The 23288-nt window shown below is 51.1% G+C and overlaps 2 protein-coding genes across 2 annotated transcripts in view; one reads left to right on the top strand and one right to left on the bottom strand.

Annotated features, from left to right (window-relative positions):
• Slc39a13 (solute carrier family 39 member 13) overlaps positions 1-23288 on the bottom strand; it is a 67042-nt gene that overhangs the window by 40735 nt on the left and 3019 nt on the right. The gene's annotated exons all lie outside the window — the stretch shown is intronic.
• Positions 6202-22590, top strand: Spi1 (Spi-1 proto-oncogene). Its single transcript, XM_050124282.1, has 5 exons — positions 6202-6457; positions 8807-8903; positions 19998-20185; positions 21077-21242; positions 21899-22590. The coding sequence occupies exons 1-5, from the start codon at positions 6413-6415 to the stop codon at positions 22216-22218; spliced, it is 816 nt and encodes a 271-aa protein (XP_049980239.1). The 5' UTR covers positions 6202-6412; the 3' UTR covers positions 22219-22590.

The following is a 23288-nucleotide window of genomic DNA, read 5'->3' as shown; positions in this document are numbered from 1 at the left end:
GAGAGAGAGAGAGAGAGAGAGAGAGAGAGAGAGAGAGAGAGAGAGAGAGAGAGAGATTCTTTTTCTGGAAGCCCTTGAATCTTGGAAATGCAACCTACCTGACATCCTGACTGTGATCATAGACAGAACTTCACACTAGCCACCTAGAGCCAGCAGAAACTCCGCCAAGGGCCCCAGATTCATCTCAGGCTCCCCGACTTAGCACTAAGGGTTGTTTGCCTTCTCATCATTCCTTTCTCCTGGCCACAGTGATGGCACTTCACTGCTGCGGCTGTTTTCTAACTCCCCGCCTCTGCCCAGACTGCCCTCTCAGCCAGGCACTGTTCCCAGGATGTCCTTTCTGTGACCCTGACCAAATGACTTGTTCCTACACGTACCCCCTACCTCTCTCTTTTGCATTCTCTCCTCACGTCTCTCTGTAGCCCTGTGAACTCCTGAGAACCACACAGGCCTCACTCCTGTCTGTGTGACCTGACAGGCCCAGCACACAGAGGACACTAGGTACAGCACACAGAGGACACACACTAGGTACAGCACACAGAGGACACACACTAGGTACAGCACACAGAGGACACACACTAGGTACAGCACACAGAGGACACACACTAGGTACAGCACACAGAGGACACACACTAGGTACAGCACACAGAGGACACACACTAGGTACAGCACACAGAGGACACACACTAGGTACAGCACACAGAGGACACACACTAGGTACAGCACACAGAGGACACACACTAGGTACAGCACACAGAGGACACACACTAGGTACAGCACACAGAGGACACACACTAGGTACAGCACACAGAGGACACACACTAGGTACAGCACACAGAGGACACACACTAGGTACAGCACACAGAGGACACACACTAGGTACAGCACACAGAGGACACACACTAGGTACAGCACACAGAGGACACACACTAGGTACAGCACACAGAGGACACACACTAGGTACAGCACACAGAGGACACACACTAGGTACAGCACACAGAGGACACACACTAGGTACAGCACACAGAGGACACACACTAGGTACAGCACACAGAGGACACACACTAGGTACAGCACACAGAGGACACACACTAGGTACAGCACACAGAGGACACACACTAGGTACAGCACACAGAGGACACACACTAGGTACAGCACACAGAGGACACACACTAGGTACAGCACACAGAGGACACACACTAGGTACAGCACACAGAGGACACACACTAGGTACAGCACACAGAGGACACACACTAGGTACAGCACACAGAGGACACACACTAGGTACAGCACACAGAGGACACACACTAGGTACAGCACACAGAGGACACACACTAGGTACAGCACACAGAGGACACACACTAGGTACAGCACACAGAGGACACACACTAGGTACAGCACACAGAGGACACACACTAGGTACAGCACACAGAGGACACACACTAGGTACAGCACACAGAGGACACACACTAGGTACAGCACACAGAGGACACACACTAGGTACAGCACACAGAGGACACACACTAGGTACAGCACACAGAGGACACACACTAGGTACAGCACACAGAGGACACACACTAGGTACAGCACACAGAGGACACACACTAGGTACAGCACACAGAGGACACACACTAGGTACAGCACACAGAGGACACACACTAGGTACAGCACACAGAGGACACACACTAGGTACAGCACACAGAGGACACACACTAGGTACAGCACACAGAGGACACACACTAGGTACAGCACACAGAGGACACACACTAGGTACAGCACACAGAGGACACACACTAGGTACAGCACACAGAGGACACACACTAGGTACAGCACACAGAGGACACACACTAGGTACAGCACACAGAGGACACACACTAGGTACAGCACACAGAGGACACACACTAGGTACAGCACACAGAGGACACACACTAGGTACAGCACACAGAGGACACACACTAGGTACAGCACACAGAGGACACACACTAGGTACAGCACACAGAGGACACACACTAGGTACAGCACACAGAGGACACACACTAGGTACAGCACACAGAGGACACACACTAGGTACAGCACACAGAGGACACACACTAGGTACAGCACACAGAGGACACACACTAGGTACAGCACACAGAGGACACACACTAGGTACAGCACACAGAGGACACACACTAGGTACAGCACACAGAGGACACACACTAGGTACAGCACACAGAGGACACACACTAGGTACAGCACACAGAGGACACACACTAGGTACAGCACACAGAGGACACACACTAGGTACAGCACACAGAGGACACACACTAGGTACAGCACACAGAGGACACACACTAGGTACAGCACACAGAGGACACACACTAGGTACAGCACACAGAGGACACACACTAGGTACAGCACACAGAGGACACACACTAGGTACAGCACACAGAGGACACACACTAGGTACAGCACACAGAGGACACACACTAGGTACAGCACACAGAGGACACACACTAGGTACAGCACACAGAGGACACACACTAGGTACAGCACACAGAGGACACACACTAGGTACAGCACACAGAGGACACACACTAGGTACAGCACACAGAGGACACACACTAGGTACAGCACACAGAGGACACACACTAGGTACAGCACACAGAGGACACACACTAGGTACAGCACACAGAGGACACACACTAGGTACAGCACACAGAGGACACACACTAGGTACAGCACACAGAGGACACACACTAGGTACAGCACACAGAGGACACACACTAGGTACAGCACACAGAGGACACACACTAGGTACAGCACACAGAGGACACACACTAGGTACAGCACACAGAGGACACACACTAGGTACAGCACACAGAGGACACACACTAGGTACAGCACACAGAGGACACACACTAGGTACAGCACACAGAGGACACACACTAGGTACAGCACACAGAGGACACACACTAGGTACAGCACACAGAGGACACACACTAGGTACAGCACACAGAGGACACACACTAGGTACAGCACACAGAGGACACACACTAGGTACAGCACACAGAGGACACACACTAGGTACAGCACACAGAGGACACACACTAGGTACAGCACACAGAGGACACACACTAGGTACAGCACACAGAGGACACACACTAGGTACAGCACACAGAGGACACACACTAGGTACAGCACACAGAGGACACACACTAGGTACAGCACACAGAGGACACACACTAGGTACAGCACACAGAGGACACACACTAGGTACAGCACACAGAGGACACACACTAGGTACAGCACACAGAGGACACACACTAGGTACAGCACACAGAGGACACACACTAGGTACAGCACACAGAGGACACACACTAGGTACAGCACACAGAGGACACACACTAGGTACAGCACACAGAGGACACACACTAGGTACAGCACACAGAGGACACACACTAGGTACAGCACACAGAGGACACACACTAGGTACAGCACACAGAGGACACACACTAGGTACAGCACACAGAGGACACACACTAGGTACAGCACACAGAGGACACACACTAGGTACAGCACACAGAGGACACACACTAGGTACAGCACACAGAGGACACACACTAGGTACAGCACACAGAGGACACACACTAGGTACAGCACACAGAGGACACACACTAGGTACAGCACACAGAGGACACACACTAGGTACAGCACACAGAGGACACACACTAGGTACAGCACACAGAGGACACACACTAGGTACAGCACACAGAGGACACACACTAGGTACAGCACACAGAGGACACACACTAGGTACAGCACACAGAGGACACACACTAGGTACAGCACACAGAGGACACACACTAGGTACAGCACACAGAGGACACACACTAGGTACAGCACACAGAGGACACACACTAGGTACAGCACACAGAGGACACACACTAGGTACAGCACACAGAGGACACACACTAGGTACAGCACACAGAGGACACACACTAGGTACAGCACACAGAGGACACACACTAGGTACAGCACACAGAGGACACACACTAGGTACAGCACACAGAGGACACACACTAGGTACAGCACACAGAGGACACACACTAGGTACAGCACACAGAGGACACACACTAGGTACAGCACACAGAGGACACACACTAGGTACAGCACACAGAGGACACACACTAGGTACAGCACACAGAGGACACACACTAGGTACAGCACACAGAGGACACACACTAGGTACAGCACACAGAGGACACACACTAGGTACAGCACACAGAGGACACACACTAGGTACAGCACACAGAGGACACACACTAGGTACAGCACACAGAGGACACACACTAGGTACAGCACACAGAGGACACACACTAGGTACAGCACACAGAGGACACTAGGGAAGACGCTGGTGAATGGATGACTGAACAAGTGGGCAGAAAGTGCATGAAGAAAACAAGGTAGGGTCTGGAGGTGAAACTCAGTTGACAGAGTGCTTGCCTCTGCTTGAAGCCATGAGCTCAATCCCCAGCACCACATTAAAGGGACTACTGAGTGTGGGTGCTCACGTTTTCAGTGCTGTGGAGTGGAGGCAGGAGTATCAAAAGATCAAGGTCATTCTCAGATACATAAACAGTTCAAAGAGCCGGGCAGTGGTGGCACACACCTTTAATCCCAGCACTCGGGAGGCAGAGGCAGGCGGATCTGGATCTCTGTGAGTTCAAGGCCAGCCTGGTCTACAAGAGCTAGTTCCAGGACAGGCTCCAAAGCTACAGAGAAACCCTGTCTCAAAAAACAAAAACAAAAAAGCTCACTCTCAACAGAGTAGATTCACTCTGTGTGTCTGTGTATGCATGCATGTGTGTGCGTACATGTGTGTGTGCGTGCATATGCGTGTATGTGTGCATGTGTGTGTATGTGCGCATGTGTGTGCATGTATGTGTGCGTACGTGTGTGTGCGTGTATATGTGTGCATGTGTGTGTGCATGTGTGTGTATGTGTGCATGTGTGTGGTTTATTCATTGCTCTACTCTCTAGACTGGATCTCTGAAGGACAGGAAACACTTTTACTTGCCCAGGATTCAGCATAGACCTTGGAGGTTAACTAACATTTGGAAGATGCATGCATGGGTGGATAGATATGTGTCTAGGTGGACTGATGGGTAGACAGATCAGTGACTAGTGGGTGGGTTAGGGAATGCATGGATGGATAGGTGGGTGGGTGGATGGGTGGGTGGATAGGTGGATGGGTGGATGGAAAGGGGGTTGTTGATGGGCAGAGAGACAGGGAGATGGATAGACAGGCAGACAATGAAAGGATATGTAGGCTAGTGAAGAATGGATGGATTAACAGATCAATAGATGACCAGATTGACAGGTAATTATACAGAGGAAAAACAGTTAAAAATATAAACTGTTATCAGATGGATGGGACGACATATGGACAGACAGGCAGCTAAGCGAACATGTCTCCAAACACGAGGGTAAGTGGATGAGCTGATTGACAGGAGGAAAATTAATGAGCAGCTGGACGGACGGATGGCTAGTGAGTAACTCTGACTGCTGTGGTGGCTTGGAGAGGAGCAGACAATCAGAGCGAGATGAGGATAGGAAAGAGATGGAAGAGTTTGGGAAACTGAGAAATCTGGGCTGGGAACACCATGTCTAGGGATCCGAAAGCAGCTGTGTTACTTAGCTGGGGGGGGGGGGCGATATAAAAAGCCAAGGCCTTTTCCAGGAGGTAGGGAAGACGCCCGAGGAGCCAGGAAAAGGGATACAATGGGTAGACCCAGGGCCAGTGAGGGCCCTGACTGGTTTAGGTAGGCCTAGCAGGGACTGAAGGGCCTACAGGAAGATCCAAGCCTGGCAGCCTCGGGATCCAAGTCTTCCACCTGCCAGATTCGCTCTACAAATTAGGGACCCGTCGCTGTCACTATTCTGACCCCAAAGAGATGGTTCACCACAATAGGAGTCTGAGAATTTGGTAGTATGTGTTTGGAAGAATAGTAGACACTCTTAGAAGGCCTAGCGACCGGGCAGCAGAGGCCTTTCTCCCTCCCAGTCCCAGTTTCCTCAGGCAGGGGGACTGGCCCCATAGCCTCCCAGGGCAGCCCTTTGAGCACCACCTGCCCCAGTCGGCCAGAGACTTCCTGTAGCGCAAGAGATTTATGCAAACGGGCTGGGTGGTGATGTCACCCCAAGGGGACTATCTCCCAGTGGCAGGCCCTTCGATAAAATCAGGAACTTGTGCTGGCCCTGCAATGTCAAGGGAGGGGGCTCACCCAGGGCTCCTGTAGCTCAGGGGGCAGGCCTGAGCCCTGCGGCTGACCCACGAGCGTCCAGCCCCCCAACGGGGCACCCGGTCCTGAGGGGATCTGCACTGACCCCCACCGAGGCAGGGGATCTGACCACCTTGGAGCTCAGCTGGATGTTACAGGCGTGCAAAATGGAAGGGTTTCCCCTCGTCCCCCCTGTGAGTACTGGGGCTTCACTACCTGCCCTGCCTTGGGCCCTGGGATGTGTGACCATCTGCCCACTAACCCCCCAGCCCACCCGCTGCCCTTCGGCTCCCTATCTGTGGGAAGTCGGTGTTTCCTCCCCGGAGTGGCTGGCCTGAGACCCAGAGAGGGGCCATTGGCTTCCTCAGAGCATGCCCTGGCGGGCTGAGGGTTGCCGGCTGGCCCCATGGTGGGGCTGTGATCGGTGGGGCCTGAATAGCTATTTATAGGTGGGGCTCAGTAGTAGGCCAAGCTCTAGGACAGCGTACTGGGCTGAAGGCGGTAAGGGAGGCTACTGAGAGGCTATGGACGAAGAGATCTGAACTGGCGTAGCTGCCACTGGGTCTTCAACCCATGACCTGTGGGCTCCTGAGACAAAAGCTGGTGGAACTCTGGGTCACCCATGGGTTCCCAACATCCAGTTTTTGGCCTAACATAGTAGAATGGCTGTTGATTCAAGTGTTTGGGCTTTGGGCCTACTTGGACCTGAGAGTTTAGGGCAGTGGCCAAGGCTGGTTTGAGGTCTTGGGGTCAGGCTGGGCAAGAGTAGAGCATACAGCCGAGACATGGCAGTTAGATTTGCGGCTAGGGCTGAGCTCAGTAAGAAATAGGGTAAAGGATGGGTCTGGTGACCAGAATGGGACCAAATTGGCGCTGGAACAGGAGGACCTGGATTGAGCATTTGAGTGGAGTTCGGGTGGAACAAGGACAGGGACCCAAGCAAGTGAGCAGGTCTCACTGTTCCTCCTGTTTTCAGTGACAGTGGCAGCTTTAGGCAGACGGCAGTCCGGGGTCCCTTGGAGAGGACCCTCTGGCTTCCTCCTACCCTTGAGGTGTTGGGACGTTGAGAAAGGACTGAGCAGAGAAAGGCTTGCCCACTTGACTCAGCTTTCCCTAACTGATCTCTCTTCTACCCCACCCTGCCTTAGAGCCCTAGGCCTGACATCATAGCCAACGTCCTGCACCAGGGGCAGGCCCAGCATGCTGCTCGGAAACCCAGGGAAAGGGGCAGCTTCTGGCCCTTCACAGGGCTGGTTGGACCTCATGGTCCTCACCCTCATCTTGAGCTCCTTCTCCCACCTGGGATGGAGAAGGTGCTAGGGCAAGCACAGGTGATGGAGGAGGTCTTCCCAGAGAGGGTCAGCTCTGCCTCAAGTAAAGCCACTGTCCCTGACCCTTGACCTCTCCTTCCTGAACTCCAGGCAGATGTGGGTAAGGGGCAGCCCCCGAGCTCCTATACCAGTTCCTTAGCCGCTCTCTCAAGTCCATAGGGCATTCCAAGTATCTCTAGAGTGGTGGGCTCCCAAGTAGGACTGGCCCACCAAGCAAGCCTGAGGGCCACAGTAACTATTGTGTAACCCTTGGGCACACTGCGGGGGTGGGGAGAAGCCCGAGGACTGTTGGGAAGGCTCTGGTATGCCCAAGCAAGTGAGAGAGGGTGGGGAAAGGAGATGGAGGAGGCAGAGGGAGAAGAGAGGGAAGAGAAGATAGAGGAGGGAGGGAAGAAAGACAGGAAGGGGAGGACAGGAAGGAGGGAAGAGAGGGAGAGAAAGTAGCAGGCGCAGGGAGTCTTCCATCAAAATTACTGAGGGAGAAGGGATAGGCAAGGCCCTCTGTCTCTTGGCTCCCCAAACCTGCCTGGGTGACCTTTGTACATGACAGTCATCCCGACCATCCTGTGCCTCGGGGCTGGACTGACGAGGCTAACAGGGAGGGAGGAGTGGGCTGGGCAGACTGCAGCAGAGGGACGCTGTGTGGGAGAGTGTGCAGGTGGAGACAGTCTGTGTGAGCAAAATCATGGCTGGAACGTGATGTATGTGTGTCGGTCTGTACTGGAACGTGATGTGAGCATGTGTGTTGGTCTGTACGGATGCCTGCAGGGCTGAGTGCACACTGGTGTGTGACTGGTCCTGAGAACAGACATAAAGACCTGTGTGAGAGTCTGGGTATAAGTGTGTCCCAGGGAGTACTTGTACATTTGGGGGAAGGTGCATCCACGTGAATGGGAAAGGGCAGTTTGTCCCCACAGGACTGGTACAGTGTAAGGGGGCTCTGGAGAATGAGCAGAAGAGAGGATAGGGCTGCATTCTCTTCTCAACCCTGGTCCTCCTGACCTCTCACTTCTCTGCCCCATCACTGCCCAACCATCCTTTCCTGAACCTCCCTCCATTGCCTCACCCCTGCATCCCTGGGCACTCTGGATTCTGAGTCAAGGCTGGGCTGCTCCAGGTGCCTCAGGGAAGGTTGCCGGCCTCACGCTTAGCTGAAAATCTTTCTGGAGTCTCCTCAACAGTTCAGGCTCTGATACCTTCCTCTCTCTGCAGCCATCGGATGAACTGGTTACTTACGATTCTGAACTATACTCACGCCAAACACAAGACTACTATGCCTTTATTGGCAGCGATGGAGACAGCCATAGCGGTGAGTACATTGTCCACCTGACCTTATCACAGCCTGGACAGGGCCTGGGCGCTCAGCATGCCCTGGGGCTGGAGAGAGACAAAGACCCCTGAGGCTCCTTGAGAATAAGATGAAGGTGCTACCTCATCCCTGTCTCCCACAACTTCTGCCCCAATCCTTATCTTTGAGCATCTTTCCTGTGTCAAGGGCAAATTTAGTTTCTCATTTACCTTGTCTGATCCTTGGGCTTTTTAAAAAATAGATTATTTTCGTACAATATATTCTAATTGTGATTTTCCCTTCCTTAACCCTCCCCACCTCCCCATCATTCAGATCTGTACCTTCTCTCTCTCTCTCTCTCTCTCTCTCTCTCTCTCTCTCTCTCTCTCTCTCTCTCTCTCTCTCTCTCTCTCTCTCTCTCTCTCTCTCTCATTAGAAAACAAATAGGCATTCAAAAAGTAAAATAAAGCCTGGCAGTGGTGGCACTTGTGAGGCAGAGACAGGCAGATCTCTGTGAGTTTGAGGCCAGTCTAGTCTACAAGAGCTAGTTCCAGGACAGGCTCCAAAGCTACAAAGAAATCCTGTCTCGAAAAACCAAAAACCAAAACCAAAACCAAAAACAGAAAAAGAAAAACCGAACCAAACCCAAAACAAACAAACAAACAAAAAAACGGAGACAAACACAGAAGTCCCATAAAAACATGAAACTAGAAGACTATAAGCTTAAGTTCAGACAAAGCACCGTGAGAAAAACCCTGCGAAGACACCACTGAGTTTGTTTTGGGTTGGCCATCTCCTGCTGGGCAGGTCCTAGTGAGGCTCCACTGGAGAAAACTAAGTTTCCCTTTGTGAGCTGTTAATAAGTGGAGATAGCTTCTGGGTTAGGGGTGGGGTCTTAAGTCCACTTCCCCTCTAGCACTTTGACCCCATCTGTAGGCTTGGGGACTTTTTAATAAGTGAAGTAGGTAGGGAGTGTGGGTGAGCCGACTAGGCCAGTGGATGCTGGTCAGGCAGTTGGCCCGAGCCCACGCCTGCTTCTTTCTCCTGACCACTCATTCCACTGCTTCCTCTCTTCTCTGTCACACGCTCACGTCACATTCCAGCCATCGTTTCGCTCCACCTGCACACTCTCCCACACAGCGTCCCTCTGCTGCAGTCTGCCCAGCCCACTCCTCCCTCCCTGTTAGCCTTGTCAGTCCAGCCCTAGGAGGCACAGGATGGTCGGGATGACTGTCATGTACAAAGGTCACCCAGGCAGGTTTGGGGAGCCAAGGGACAGAGGGCCTTTTTTTTTTTTTTCTTTTTTTAAGACAGGGTGTCTTTGTAGCTTTAGAGCCTGTCCTGGAACTTGCTCTTGTAGCCCAGGCTGTTCTTGAACTCACAGAGATCTGCCTGCCTCTGTCTCCAGAGTGTTGGGATTAAAGGTGTGTGCCACCACCACCCTATTTATTTATTATGTAACAATGTTATGTCTGCATGTGTCCCTGCAGGCCAGAAGTTGGCACCAGATCTTATTACAGGTGGTTGTGAGCCACCATGTGGTTGCTGGGAATTGAACTCAGGACTTCTGGAAGAGCAGTCATTGCTCTGAACTGCTGAGCCATCTCTCCAGCCCCACAGAGGGCCTTGATTATCCAAAACTCCCTTCAGTGAGCCCCGCAGCCTTACTGTGTAGCCTGTGGCCCTTCACAGTGCCACTACTGAGATTTGGGGCTTAGTAATTCTGTTCGTAAGAGGCTTAGCAACATTTTTTATCTCTTCTGCTAGATGCCAGATCATAAGAACCATCCCTCCAGACCCCCGCTGTGCCAAGGAAGAGTCTCTAACCATCCTTTGTAGAGCAGACACCAAGGCCCAGAGTCTGTTGGAGGTGGGGAGGATGCCTGGCCCCAACTGTCCACCCAAACCCAGCCTTGCTCTGCAGCAAGGTATGGGGAAATGGGTCTGACTCCTAGGGACTGGACCCTGGGCAAGGAGACCCCAGATTACCAGAGATGAATCTTGAGTTTTAAGAAGTATAGTCATGTTGTTCCAGACTGGACTAGGGGTTTCTCCAGAGGCCTTCACCTGGGGACTCAAGGTCAGAGAAATGCTGGGGGCCACAGCTGGAGGAGGCCTCACACCTGACAGCCACACCCAAGGCTGTCACACAGGGCATTTTCATTTGGACGCCAAACCACGAGAACACCTTCTTCTGGCGTCCAGCATGAAATCTTCCTGGAAGTGTTCCCTGGGGAGGTATATCAACTTTAAGGCACAAGCTTTTCAGACCCCAGTTCTAGAAAGGCTTTCAAAGGCCCTCTTTTGTTCTTAAATGTATTCAAAGTGTATAAGAACTACGCACTTTGGGGTGAAATCCAGATAACGCAGGCTCTTTCTTGTCCTACCTTATCCCTAGTTGTTCCCCTCGGCCAGATAAGAGCCAGGTCTGAGTAACACATCCACCCTCCAGCGCTTAGCAAGGTCCCTCTGGGCTTGAGGAGGGCGCCCCCTGGAGGTCCTGGACTGTCAAGCACAACAGGGCTCTGAGCCCCTTTCTCAGGGCAGCTTAGGTCACGGGCTTTGGAGGCATTTCTTCAAGTTTTTGACCACTTAGGTTTTGCTGCCCAAATATCTAGAAAGCAAATGGGCTTGGGGCTGGGACGATGGAGTGAGCTGCACAGGAAGCCTGGGTTTTTCTGACTCAGCGTCCCGATGAGTTCTTTGTATCTGGGGCAGGAATGACTCTTGGTTGTCATCATGGACTTCTACTTCAGGCACGAGCTCAGAATTCCTTCAGAGTCTCCTCTAGTGTCTCTGGGCGTCCCTGTCCACCCCCACCTGTGCCATCATTGCCCTCTGAGCACCGGTGCTGTTCCTAATATTTACTGGAAATTACTATTAGAAAGCTAAAGAAAAGTCTTCTGCCCTTTCCATCCTTCCGCTGCCTTCTGTGCCCACACTTAATAAAGTGATGTCAGTGGGAAGACACGGGTGGGCTTCAGTCCCAGCTCCACTGACTCACCGGCTGTGCTGCTGCTGGACAGCAATAGAACCTCTGAGCGCCTCCTCCTTGTCTGCAAGACTGAAATAATGGAAGCACCTTGGAACTGGAATAGGCCCACGAGGTGGCATGTGTCCTCTGTGAGGTTGTGTGCACCATGCTGAGAACAGGACTGGGGAAGGCTCCGTAGACGTTAGCATGGCTGTACCCCAAGCAAGCAGCTAGGTCCTCAGTGGTTCTCACCTTCCTAATGCTGTGACCTTTATACAGTTCCTCATGTTGGGGTGACCCCCTTGACCATGAAATGATTTTGTTGCTACTTCACAACTGTAATTTTAATACTGTCATGAATTGTAATGAACGTCCCTGACCTACAGGATATCTAATATTTGCCCCCTGAAGGGGTCACGACCCACAGGTTGAGAACTACTAAGCTGGGGGACTGGGAACAGGACAGAGGTCTCTGTGACAGGTCAACTAGATCATTGTTTACTGGCCTGGATGACAGCCATCCACCCACCCATCTGTTCCTTCTCTCATCCACCCACCCTACCCCATCATTCTTCCAGATACTTCCTTCTCAGTTTACATGTCTCCTTCTCCACTCATAAGCCCTGCTTACATAAAAGGTCAGAGAAGCCTTGGAGAGGTTGACAGCTAGGCTGAAATCTGAGTGAAGACCAGGGACCATGCATGGGAGGTGGGTGGGGACAGAGAATGACAGGTTCAAGAGCAAGAAGCCTTCAGTAGAGGACGAAGTGAATTCCAAGTGGCCACTGAGGGGCAGATCAGACAGGGTTTGAAGGCCATGGAGGAGTACAAGTTGTATCCTGGTCTTCACACTTGCTAGGTCAGTCCTCCACTGGGAATTCTCAACAGGGAATTACATGATCTGAATAACCGTATGTGTGGTGTGAATATAAATACACTTCTATTTTTATATTTACTTTGTGTGCACATGTGTGTATTTGTAGGTCAGAGAACAACTTGTTGGAGCCATCCTGCCAGCTTTAAATATATCTTAAATACTTAATTTTTAACCATTAACATGACAAGACCTCAGGGGCTGCAGAGACGGTCCAGCAGCTATGAGCACTGGCTGCTCCCACTTGGAGGCTCACACCTGTTAGTAACTCATGGGCACCACATATGCACATGGCGTATTGACATGCACTCATGCACATAAAATAAATATAGCTAAATCTTAAAACAACAAGTTCTCAACACCACGGTGTAGGAAATACAGTGGAGCGATCAAAGCCTTCTCTCTCCCATCTGCCCATGCTGATGGCCCTGTCTATTTTGCAGAAACTTTGTGGTGTATCTGTCTTCCTGTGAGTCTGACACCACCAGCATGTCTAGTCAGCTTGCTTGGAGAACGCCTATCCGTCCTTCAGAGCACAGGGATTTCAGGTGGCTGCCACTTCCTCTAGGATTTATGTGGGTACTAAGAGTTGAATCAGCGTGCCCATAGTTGGGCGCCCACGGCTTTATCCACTGAGCCATCTCCCAGCTGACACTGAATTTTGCTGAGAGCCTTAGTTGTTGAGCAGAGATGGATCAGCTTGGTGTTTCAGTTTGAGGTGTGTAACACGCGCAGCAGGCTCTGAAGAGGAACTTTCTCGTTTGTTTGCTTTGGAGGTACATTTGGCCACAGCCATTCACATTGCATGCTCACATTTCTGTAGGCTTCCCACATGGTAACCCATTTGAACGGAAGTGCCCATCGTTACGATCACGTGACTATGACACTTGGCTGAGCCACAGCTGTCCTCTGATTGCTGGCTTTACCTTTGCCCCCTGCTCCTCAGGATACTGTTGTGAGCCCAGGTGGCTATGTCTGTGTCTAAGCCTTCCCATAATGACACTCACTTTTCAAGACAGAGTGAGCCACCATATGCAGGTGTGCGGCACAGCTCCAGAGAGGCTATGAGGGAGGTGAGGGGTGGCTGAGGGTGGTGTTGTCTCTCTCCCTGCCTGTTCCATGCTCTCACCCGGTAAGCAGAAGTTTGGCTATATCAAACTTCAGGGTGAAAAAAATCTTTTTTTCTGTTAGAAATTTGGAAACACTTCTCTTCCGGTTATTACAGGTTTCTTACGGTGTCTTGTGTTCCATGGTGTCCTCTTTTTCATGCTCTAGATTTGTTGTTTTTGTTTTTCAAGACAGGATTTCTTTCTTCCTTTTTTAAAGATTTATTCATTATGTATACAACATTCTGCCTCCATATCTGCCTGCACACCAGAAGACGGCGCCTGATCTCATTACAGATGGCTGTGAGCCACCATGTGGTTGCTGGGAATTGCATTCAGGAACTCTGGAAGAGTAGCCAGTGCTCTTAACCTCTAAGCCATCTCTTCAGTCCTCAAGACAGGGTTTCTCTGTATATCTCTGGCTGTCCTGGTACTTGCTCTGTAGACCAGGCTGGTTTTGAACTCAGAGATCCCCCTGCCTCTGCCTCCTGAGTGCTGTGATTAATGGTGTGTGTTACCATACCCAGCTATAATCTAGATTTTTATTTTATTTTTCTACAGTTTTGTTTCTCTGAAAGTCCTTTTTCTTTTCTCCCCTTCTCCCCTTACCTCCCTCCATCCCTTTCCCCATTTCTTCTTTCTCTCTTCCTTGGATCCCACCATATCCTCAGGCTAACCTCACACCAGGCACCCCCGTCCCCTGTTACAGCTCCCAGGAGGTAGAAGGGGAGGTGTGCACCACCACACTCAACAATTTAAAATGGTCCCACTGATTTCTGGGTAGGCAGCAGGTGGAAGGGAGACAAGGATGGGATCTGGGCGAAGGGCACTTAGAAAAACATCTTCCTGATGCAAGACACAGTGGAGGTACGGGCAACAGTAGTGGTGATAGAGACAAAAGGAATAGACATTAGGCTGGGGAGATGGCTCTGGAGGCAAGACTGTTTGCTATGCAAGCATAAGGACCTGGGCTGTAATCCCAGTCCCACATAAAATGACTGTAACTCTAGCAGTGGGGTCAGAGCCTGAGAGCTTCCTGGCCAACCAGCCTAGTCAAAATGGGTGAATGGGAGTAGTGAGAGATTCTCTTTCTCTTTCTTTTTCACTTCTTCTCCTCCTTCTCCTTCTTCTACTGAGGTAGAGTTTCACTATGTAGCCTTGGCTGGTCTTGAACTCATTGTGTAGACCAGGCTGGTCTTGCACTCACAGAGATCTGCCTGCTTCCTCTTAAGTGTTAGAATTAAAAGTGTGCAACACCACGTCCAGGGAGAGACTGCTTCAAAGAAAAAAAAGGTGTAGAGTGATAGAAAAAGACCCTTGAAGACCTCCTTCAGTTTCTGCATGTTCACACTCATCTGCACACACACACATATTCAACACACACACACATTGAAACAAACAAACAAAAGGGTTAGACATATTCAGGAGAGGTTTTGCAGGTATGACAAGTATACAGATAATATAAAATTTACCATCCTAATCTTTTAAAATTATATCTATATATCTATTAACCATCGATCTACCTATATATCTATCTACCTAGCTAGCTAGCTAGCTAGCTATCTACCTGCCTACATATCTATCTATCTATCTATCTATCTATCTATCTATCTATCTATCTATCTATCTATCATCTATCTATCTATCTTCTACTTACCTACCTAGCACATGTGTGTGAACATGCATGTGTCACAGCATGTAGGTCAGAATCAGTTCTCTTCTTTCATCATGTGGGTCCTGGGTGTCAAATTCAGGTAGTCAGCTTGCTGGCAAGTGCCATTGTCAAGTCACCATCTGAATCATTCAAGGGTATAAATGGGTGCTAATAAAATACACTCACAAAGGCTGGGCAGCTGGGCACAGTGGTTCATGCCTATAGGTCCAGCACTCAAAAGACCAAAGACAGAGGACCAATGTCTACGTAAGTCCTGCCTCAAACAAAACAAAACAAACAATATTCACATCATTCTGTATCCACCACCATTATCTTCTAAACGCATTTTGCCAAACTGAAGCCCTGTGCCCATTAAACACCTCCTCATCCCCAATCTGTCAGCCTGCCTGCCTTCCTTTTCTTTTTGTTTTCATTTGGATTTTCGAGATGGAGTTTTCTGTGTAGCTCTGGCTGTCCTAGAACTCACTCTGTAATTCAGAGATCTGCCTGCCTCTGCCTCCCTGGTGCTGGGATTAAAGGCCTGCGCCACCACTGCCCTATTTTCTATCTCTATGAATTTTATGACTTTAGTGACTCTAAGTGGAATCATCCCGCAACTTTCCTTTTATAATGAACTTATTATGACTGTCAGAATGTCCTCAAGATTCACCCATGTTGTAGCACATACCAGAATTTCTCTCTTTTTAAAGGTTGAATAATATCCCGCTGTATGAGTGCAGTACATTTTGGAAGTCAGCTGTGCCCACCACCCAGACCACTACATTTTGTTTAATGGCTCATCTGCCGACGAGGCTTCTCTTGTTTCTACTTTCTGGCTATGAGATAACACTGCTATGACCATACGTTTAGACCATGATTAGGACTCTGACACTCATCTGGATGCACACTCACAAATGGACTTGATGAGTTACTGCGTCCTATGATAGTTCTTTCTTTAGTGTGTGTATGTTTTATTGTTGTAGCCCTGCTGACTTAGAGCTCACCAGTAGACCTGACTGGGCTCAGGCTCATAGAGATCCCCCTTCCTCTGCACTGTCACCCAGGCTGTTTTATTAATTTTTAGTTGTGTGTAGCAGGCGTGTGTGTATGTATGCGTCTGAATGTGAGTATATGCGCATGAGTGTGTGTCCCTGGAGGTGTCAAAGGCATCGAATCCCCTGGAGCTGCAGTTACCGGCTCGGGTCTTCTGGAAGAGCAGCGAGCACTCTTAACCCCTGAGCCATCTCCTGAGCGCCTTTTCTCTCAGGAACTGCCCTGTTATCAAAATGGCAGCAGCAGCTTGCGGTCCCGGCTACAATGCACAAGTGTTTTTAGTAGCACTTGTCATTTCCTGTTGTTACTGTTTGTGGGGCCGGAGCTTATTCACACAGCCCTCCAACCAACCACTCCCCTTCTATGCGGCCATCCTTCCCTCTACCCCAAACCTTCCACTCACCTCCCATTCGCTTTTCCATCTAATAAACACTTCAAGGCTGATGCTGTGGGGTGATAGGATGCAGGAGCTGACAGATTAATCTTCGTATCGGGGGGAATAACTGAGGGTTTGCTAACAAGGTCTTTGGCAGCCTCCAGACAGAAGGCAAGGTGGCACAATAAAGGATAAAACAAAGCTGAGTACCTCTCTCACGGAGAGCTGTCCAAGGCAGGTGTGGGGTCACAGGCTACAGACGCAGGAGGATCAAGGCTTCAAGGTCATTCTCTGCTATATGGCAACTCTGAGGCTAGCCTGTGCTAAATGAGACTCTGTTTCTAGAGCCAAGTATGATTATTCAAATCTGAAATAAAGCAAGAGGCTCACCATAAATTAAAGGCTATCCTTTAAATTGGTAAGTTCTGGGCTAGCCTGGGCTATAAAAAGAGACACAAGAAATGAGGTTCAGAAGGCCAGAAACCTTTGTTCTCTGAATGATCGCTTGAACATTTTCTCTGGGACTCATATTTGGAATGAGTTTGCCTACCAGACTGTTGGTTACATAATTGCTTGGGCACCCAAATCAAGGGGAAAGGTGAGGTTTTGAAACACTGTAGCTCAGGGAGTCCTGTTGCCTTGAGGAGAAGGAGCACAGGGAATGGCTCCCATTCTTCCTGCAGTTCTTCACACTCCTGTTACTCACAGAAGCTTCAGTTTCAAAGAGCACAGTGAGCTAGCAGGGGTGTGGTGTGGCTGCAAAGAGAGGCCAGAAGCCTTCCAGCCCACACCTAGAGCAAACACTCAGGGCTCCATCCCTGGAGCTGGGATGGGCTGGAGACCGGCAGGGAAAGGTCGGTGGCAATGGCCAGGAAGGTGCTGAGGGTGATCCACCCCAGAGGAAGTCAGTTCTGCAACCCAAGTCCCAGAGCCCTACTCTGTCCTTTCGGGTTTAGTGACCTTTGTTTTCTGTCCTGGGTCTTGAACCAGGACTTTGTGCATGGCAGGCAGTGCTCACCATGTGCTATAACCCTAGCCTTTTCATTTTTGTTTTGAGATAAGATCTTGCTTTTTGTCCAAGATGGCCTCAAACTTTTAAAAAATATTTTGTCATTTTTTTATTTATGTCTCTATGCTCTGTCTCTGGTGTGTGTGTGTGTGTGTGTGTGTGTGTGTGTGTGTGTAGGAAGTCATGCTTTAGGAATCCAGAAGAGGGTGTTGAGGAGCTTGTGAGTTGTCATGTGGGCCCTGGGAGCTCGACTCCCTATTCTCTGAAAGAGTAGCAGCAAATGCTCTTAACCACGGAGCTATTTCTCCAAACTCAGGCCTCAGGCATGACCTGGAACTCGACATGCAGATGAAAATGGTCTTGAACTCACAGAGGTCAGTCTGCCTTTGCCTCAGGAGTACTGGGATCAAAGGCGTGCGCCACTACGCCCAGCTTGCCTTTGGTCTTCTTTCCTCTACTTTCTGATGGTTGAGATTGCGGATGTGCTTACACGGGCTCTTTAGAATAGAGCCTGACAAGAGTGAAGGCTCCTCCTTTGTGCCAGGTTTAATTCTAAGCACTGCACAGGCATCAGATAACTCATTTAGTCATAACTCACAGTATATGGATAAGATGGCTATAAATTATTAGCACCATTCAGATGAGGAAACCGAGGCCCACCCATGCAGCAGGGTTTGGATGCTGTCCTGAGGCCTGTGTTTTGCCTTCTCTGTGTCACAGTCTCTTAGAGATGGTTCCCTGCTGCCTAAATCAAAAGATTCACACAGGAACAAGGTCTTAGTAACGACCTCTTAAGTGGGAAATGACCTCTTAAGAGGTTCAGTGAAAAAAAAAATCTAGGGTCACTACTGGCCTGGATGAGAAAAAGCCAGGTTTGTAATCCTGAACCCCAAAGAGTAAGTCTGAATGGTCACAGTTCAGACTCAGCTTGGGTGACACCCTGTCTCAAAAACAAAACAAAACAAAACAAAAACAAACAAGAAGGATGGGTGAAATGGCTCAGCAGGGAAAGGCTCTCACTGCTCCCAACTTGAGTTTGATTCTTGGGACCCCTGTGGTGGAAGGAGGAGCCAACACCTGAAAGCTGACCTCTGACCTCCACACAGGCACCGTATTTGCCCCCCAAATAAATGATGCAGTTACCAAAAGAGTCCCGTGATACCTAGGACACAGCTGGAAAGCATGCCACGTTTTAGGGGATGTGTGAATAGGGATGTATTTGTGGGAGAGAAGATGAAGGCATGCATCTGCACATGTCCTGGGTGTTGGTGGACTCACCCTGGCCCAGCACCTTCCACCTCCTTCTTTAGGTCACAGAAAGAAATCCCTCTCCTCACACCATATTCTCATTTTCTTCTTTCTTCTTAAATTTATTTTTACATATGTATGTGTCCGTGTGCCAGCATGTATGTGGAAGTCTGAGGACAGCTTACAGGAGCTGGCTAGTCCACGCTGCTACAGGCACCAGACACCCACAGGGGCTTTCTGGGAAAATCTGTTCCTTCGGTCTCCCAGGAACCTGGCTGTGGTTTTACAGAAGCAGCGCCCATAGGTTTGGGCAAACTCTAGCCGTGAGAAATGTCAGCCCTGTGACTCTGCAGTCATACTCAGATCATGTGACAAGGACCAATGCTTGTGACTTTAGGTAGTCAGGAGTCTGGAAGGTCACAGAGGCAGGGAAGGTCTAGAAGCCCTTGTGAATGTGAGCTCGTTTGTATTCTCCCAATAACAATGCCACCTATTTTATAGGAGGCTCACACAACCAATACACAGAAAACCAGGATTCAGACTCAGGCTCAGAATAAGCCTGTGCGTCCCTGGGTCCAGTCCCAGGACAAAAATGGCTGCTGAGAACACCACCAGGCATGACTGGACCCAGGACCAGGCTCCACCGCTGTTGAGGACTTTAATCTTGGCATGTCCTAGGAAACCGCTCTAAGCCTGAGTCCTTGCTATAAAGTACAATGTAGTGCATGAAATCATAGGAGCTGATTAATGTAAACGATTTTGTGTTACTGTGTCCTGCCATGGCACCCTGGCTCACCCCTCCTCCTTGGGTGTCCCCACAGATCATTACTGGGATTTCCCCACACACCATGTACACAGCGAGTTCGAGAGCTTCCCTGAGAATCACTTCACGGAGCTGCAGAGCGTGCAGGCCCCGCAGCTGCAGCAGCTCTACCGTCACATGGAGCTGGAGCAGATGCACGTCCTCGATACCCCCATGGCACCACCCCACGCCAGCCTCAGCCACCAGGTGCGTGCTGCTGGCTGTCCTCTGTCCCCTGGACCTCCAGGCCTGTGGTGAGGCATGGAAGCTTAGCAGGAAGCGGACATAGGCTCTTACTCAACGCGGCTTCCTGCTCCCCAGAGCCAACGGCAGCTGGTACCCCAACGGCTCTGCTGACCTCCTGATTGACCTTATGAGCAGCCCACACCTTTATCTCACAGAGGATGGCCAGACCTCATCTGACCCCCCCTAGTCCTCAGTCATCCTTTCCCACCCATCCCTGTTTGTGGGCCCTTAGGGTCCATGTAGCCAGTGTCTGAGTCACTGAACCACTGGATCAGCCTCTGCTGTTCCCATGGCTTCTCACTGATCTCTGTGACGGACCCTTCTCTGCTCCAGGGACCCTAACCCCAACCAGTGGCCTCTGCCACCCCTCACTGACCTCCACTGCCCTCTCATTAGCTCATCACCCCCTTATTAAGTTCCCTTCACTTTTTTCTTCTTTGAGACAGGGTTTCTCTGTGTAACAGCCCTGGCTGTCCTGGAACTCACTCTGTAGACCAGGCTGGCTTCGAACTCACAGAGATCCGCCTGCCTCTGCCTCCTGAGTTCTTGGATTAAAGACGTGGGGCTCCACTGCCCAGCCCCATTCACTTCCTTATAACCAATCCACTGCTCTCTGCACCCCCTCCGTTCCTAGTCCACTGCCAAGCCAGCTGGCCCCTTGCCCCTTGCCATACCAGAGGTCGCAATGGGAAGGGTGGTTGCGCCAGGACCACATCCCTCACCACTGGTGCTCCCTTCTCAGTCTTCCTGGCCCTGCTGACCGCTCCCCAGCTCTCAGCCGACCCCTGCTGCAGCCCTGGGCTACCCCTTACTGACTTCCGTCCTTCCCTCCCTCCCTCCCTTCCCTTGCAGGTTTCCTACGTGCCCCGGATGTGCTTCCCTTACCAGTCCTTGTCCCCAGCCCGCCAGCAGAGCTCAGACGAGGAGGAGGGGGAGAGGCAGAGCCCCCCACTGGAGGTGTCCGATGGGGAGGCTGATGGCTTGGAACCTGGGCCAGGTCTTCTGCATGGGGAGACAGGTAGGCTCTGTCCCCTGATCCAGCCAATCCTAGCTGCATTTACAGCCCTTGCAAATCCTAGCCAAGGCCAACTGGCCTAGTAGCCCTGTCTCAGAGCTCTGTGTGTGTGTGTGTGTGTGTGTGTGTGTGTGTGTGTGTGTGTGATTCTCCACTATGTAAGGCTCTAAGTCTGTGTTGTGAGTAAACAGGCATCTCCTGAAGTGTGTGAAGGTCTCTGTGTGTGTGTGTGAAGGTATGTGAGCGTGTGAATGGGAGACTGACTATATGTGTATGAAGGCCTAATGTGTCCAGGCCTGTGAGTGTGGGGCTTGTGAGCATGTGATTGTGACGGTCTGAGTGTGTGACTACTTGTGCATATGTGAGGGCCTATGATTGTGTGAAGGCCTGTGGGGGGGGGGGAGGCCTATGAGCGTGTGATGGACTGTGTGTGAGTGTTTGTGAATGTGTGAGTCCCTGTATGTAAGGGCGTGAGGATAGGCATGTGGATGTGTGACAGTAGATATATATACATGGATGGATACATGCGACGTGTAGGTACGACGACATGTAGGGTACGCGTGTGTTTGCACGTACCACAGTCAGGAGCAACTGCTGGGAGGGTTCCTGGAAGTCCTTGCGTCCCGTCCGCACCCCGCCTGAGTGTCTCTCTCCCACAGGCAGCAAGAAGAAGATTCGCCTGTACCAGTTCCTGCTTGACCTGCTGCGCAGCGGCGACATGAAGGACAGCATCTGGTGGGTGGACAAGGACAAGGGCACCTTCCAGTTCTCATCCAAGCACAAGGAGGCGCTGGCGCACCGCTGGGGCATCCAGAAGGGCAACCGCAAGAAGATGACCTACCAGAAGATGGCGCGCGCGCTGCGCAACTACGGCAAGACCGGCGAAGTGAAGAAAGTTAAGAAGAAGCTCACCTACCAGTTCAGCGGCGAGGTGCTGGGCCGCGGAGGCCTGGCCGAGCGGCGCCTCCCGCCGCACTGATCGCCCGCAGAGCCCGCCAGGCCCCCGGCCCCCGCCGGCCACAGCATTAACCCCTCGCCGGGCCCGGACACAGGGAGGACATTCCCAGGGCCGAGGCAGGACTAGGGGCCCGGCCTCGCCCTCCCACGCCCGGCCTGGCCCGTCCCGCCCCGCTTCGCCTCCCACCGGGACTCTAGCCCGGCCCAATGGCCGCCTGGGCCTCGGACCCCACCCGAGGGTCAGCCTGGCTTAATGGCCACGGTGCTTCCTTGGGAGTCTGGCGTCGGTACATCTTTGTATATTGAATGCTCTTTTTAAGGCTCTTCCTCTCCCCACCTCCCCCACCCATTAGCCTACCAAAGACAAGTAAAATTATTCTCAGCTATTCTCCCAGCGCAGTCTCAATAGTTTGTGTGTGCCGGGTGCAGGGTGCGCTCCCCGTGCACAGATGTCTTTCTTCTTGTTTGTCCAGAGGACTTGTGTCCAAAGCTGGACCCTGGAGACATAGTGACCATGGACGCACACAGGGACAAGTCCTGGGCTGTTAAATCAGGGGCAGGGATCATATTGAAAGACCCCTGCGCCAGGGAGGCTTAAGTCTTAGTGATCTGAGTGAGCCTTGATCCGAAAGTGCCAGTGCTGGTGACTATGGTGTTAGCACAGCTGTTCCAGCCGTTGAGCGTCTGTCAGCTCTGAGGTGGCTCCGGAGACTAACATCTCCCCGCCACCACCACCTTTTGTTGTTGTTGTTTGGGACAGAGTTTCTGTGAAATAGTCCTGGCTGTCCTGAGCTCACTTTGTAAACCAGGCTGGCCTTGAACTCACAGAGACACCCCCCCCACCCCCGCCTCCCCATTTTAAGGCAGGAGAAACTGAGGCTCCTAGTATTTAAAAGACTGGTTCAGTGTCACACAGCTGGGGAATGGCCAAACTGGATTTGCTCTGGGATCTGTCTGTCCATCACTCCAGTGCAGGGTGGAAATTCCTTTTACCTAGAGGAGGAAATGCTTCAGTTACATCCAAAGCTGCAGGCACCACACAGCATTTTGGACGTTTGTTCATTAGCCTCGCCTTACCTACGGAACCACCTT

Source organism: Alexandromys fortis, unplaced genomic scaffold, assembly GCF_014885135.2.
Source record: "Alexandromys fortis isolate MF-2015 unplaced genomic scaffold, M_Fortis_MF-2015_v1.1 scaffold_222, whole genome shotgun sequence".
Classification (NCBI taxonomy): Eukaryota; Metazoa; Chordata; class Mammalia; order Rodentia; family Cricetidae; genus Alexandromys; species Alexandromys fortis.
Note: the sequence above shows the minus strand (reverse complement) of the source record. Positions and strands in the feature narration are given on the sequence as shown.

What these genes read in the sequence shown, in the direction of transcription:
- Spi1 (XM_050124282.1), top strand. Translation starts at nt 6,413, where the DNA reads ATGTTACAGGCGTGCAAAATGGAAGGGTTTCCCCTCGTCCCCCCT. An exon ending in GGTTTCCCCTCGTCCCCCCT is followed by an intron (nt 6,458 to 8,806) that starts GTGAGTACTGGG and finishes CTCTCTCTGCAG; the next exon opens with CCATCGGATGAACTGGTTAC. An exon ending in ACGCCAGCCTCAGCCACCAG is followed by an intron (nt 20,186 to 21,076) that starts GTGCGTGCTGCT and finishes CTTCCCTTGCAG; the next exon opens with GTTTCCTACGTGCCCCGGAT.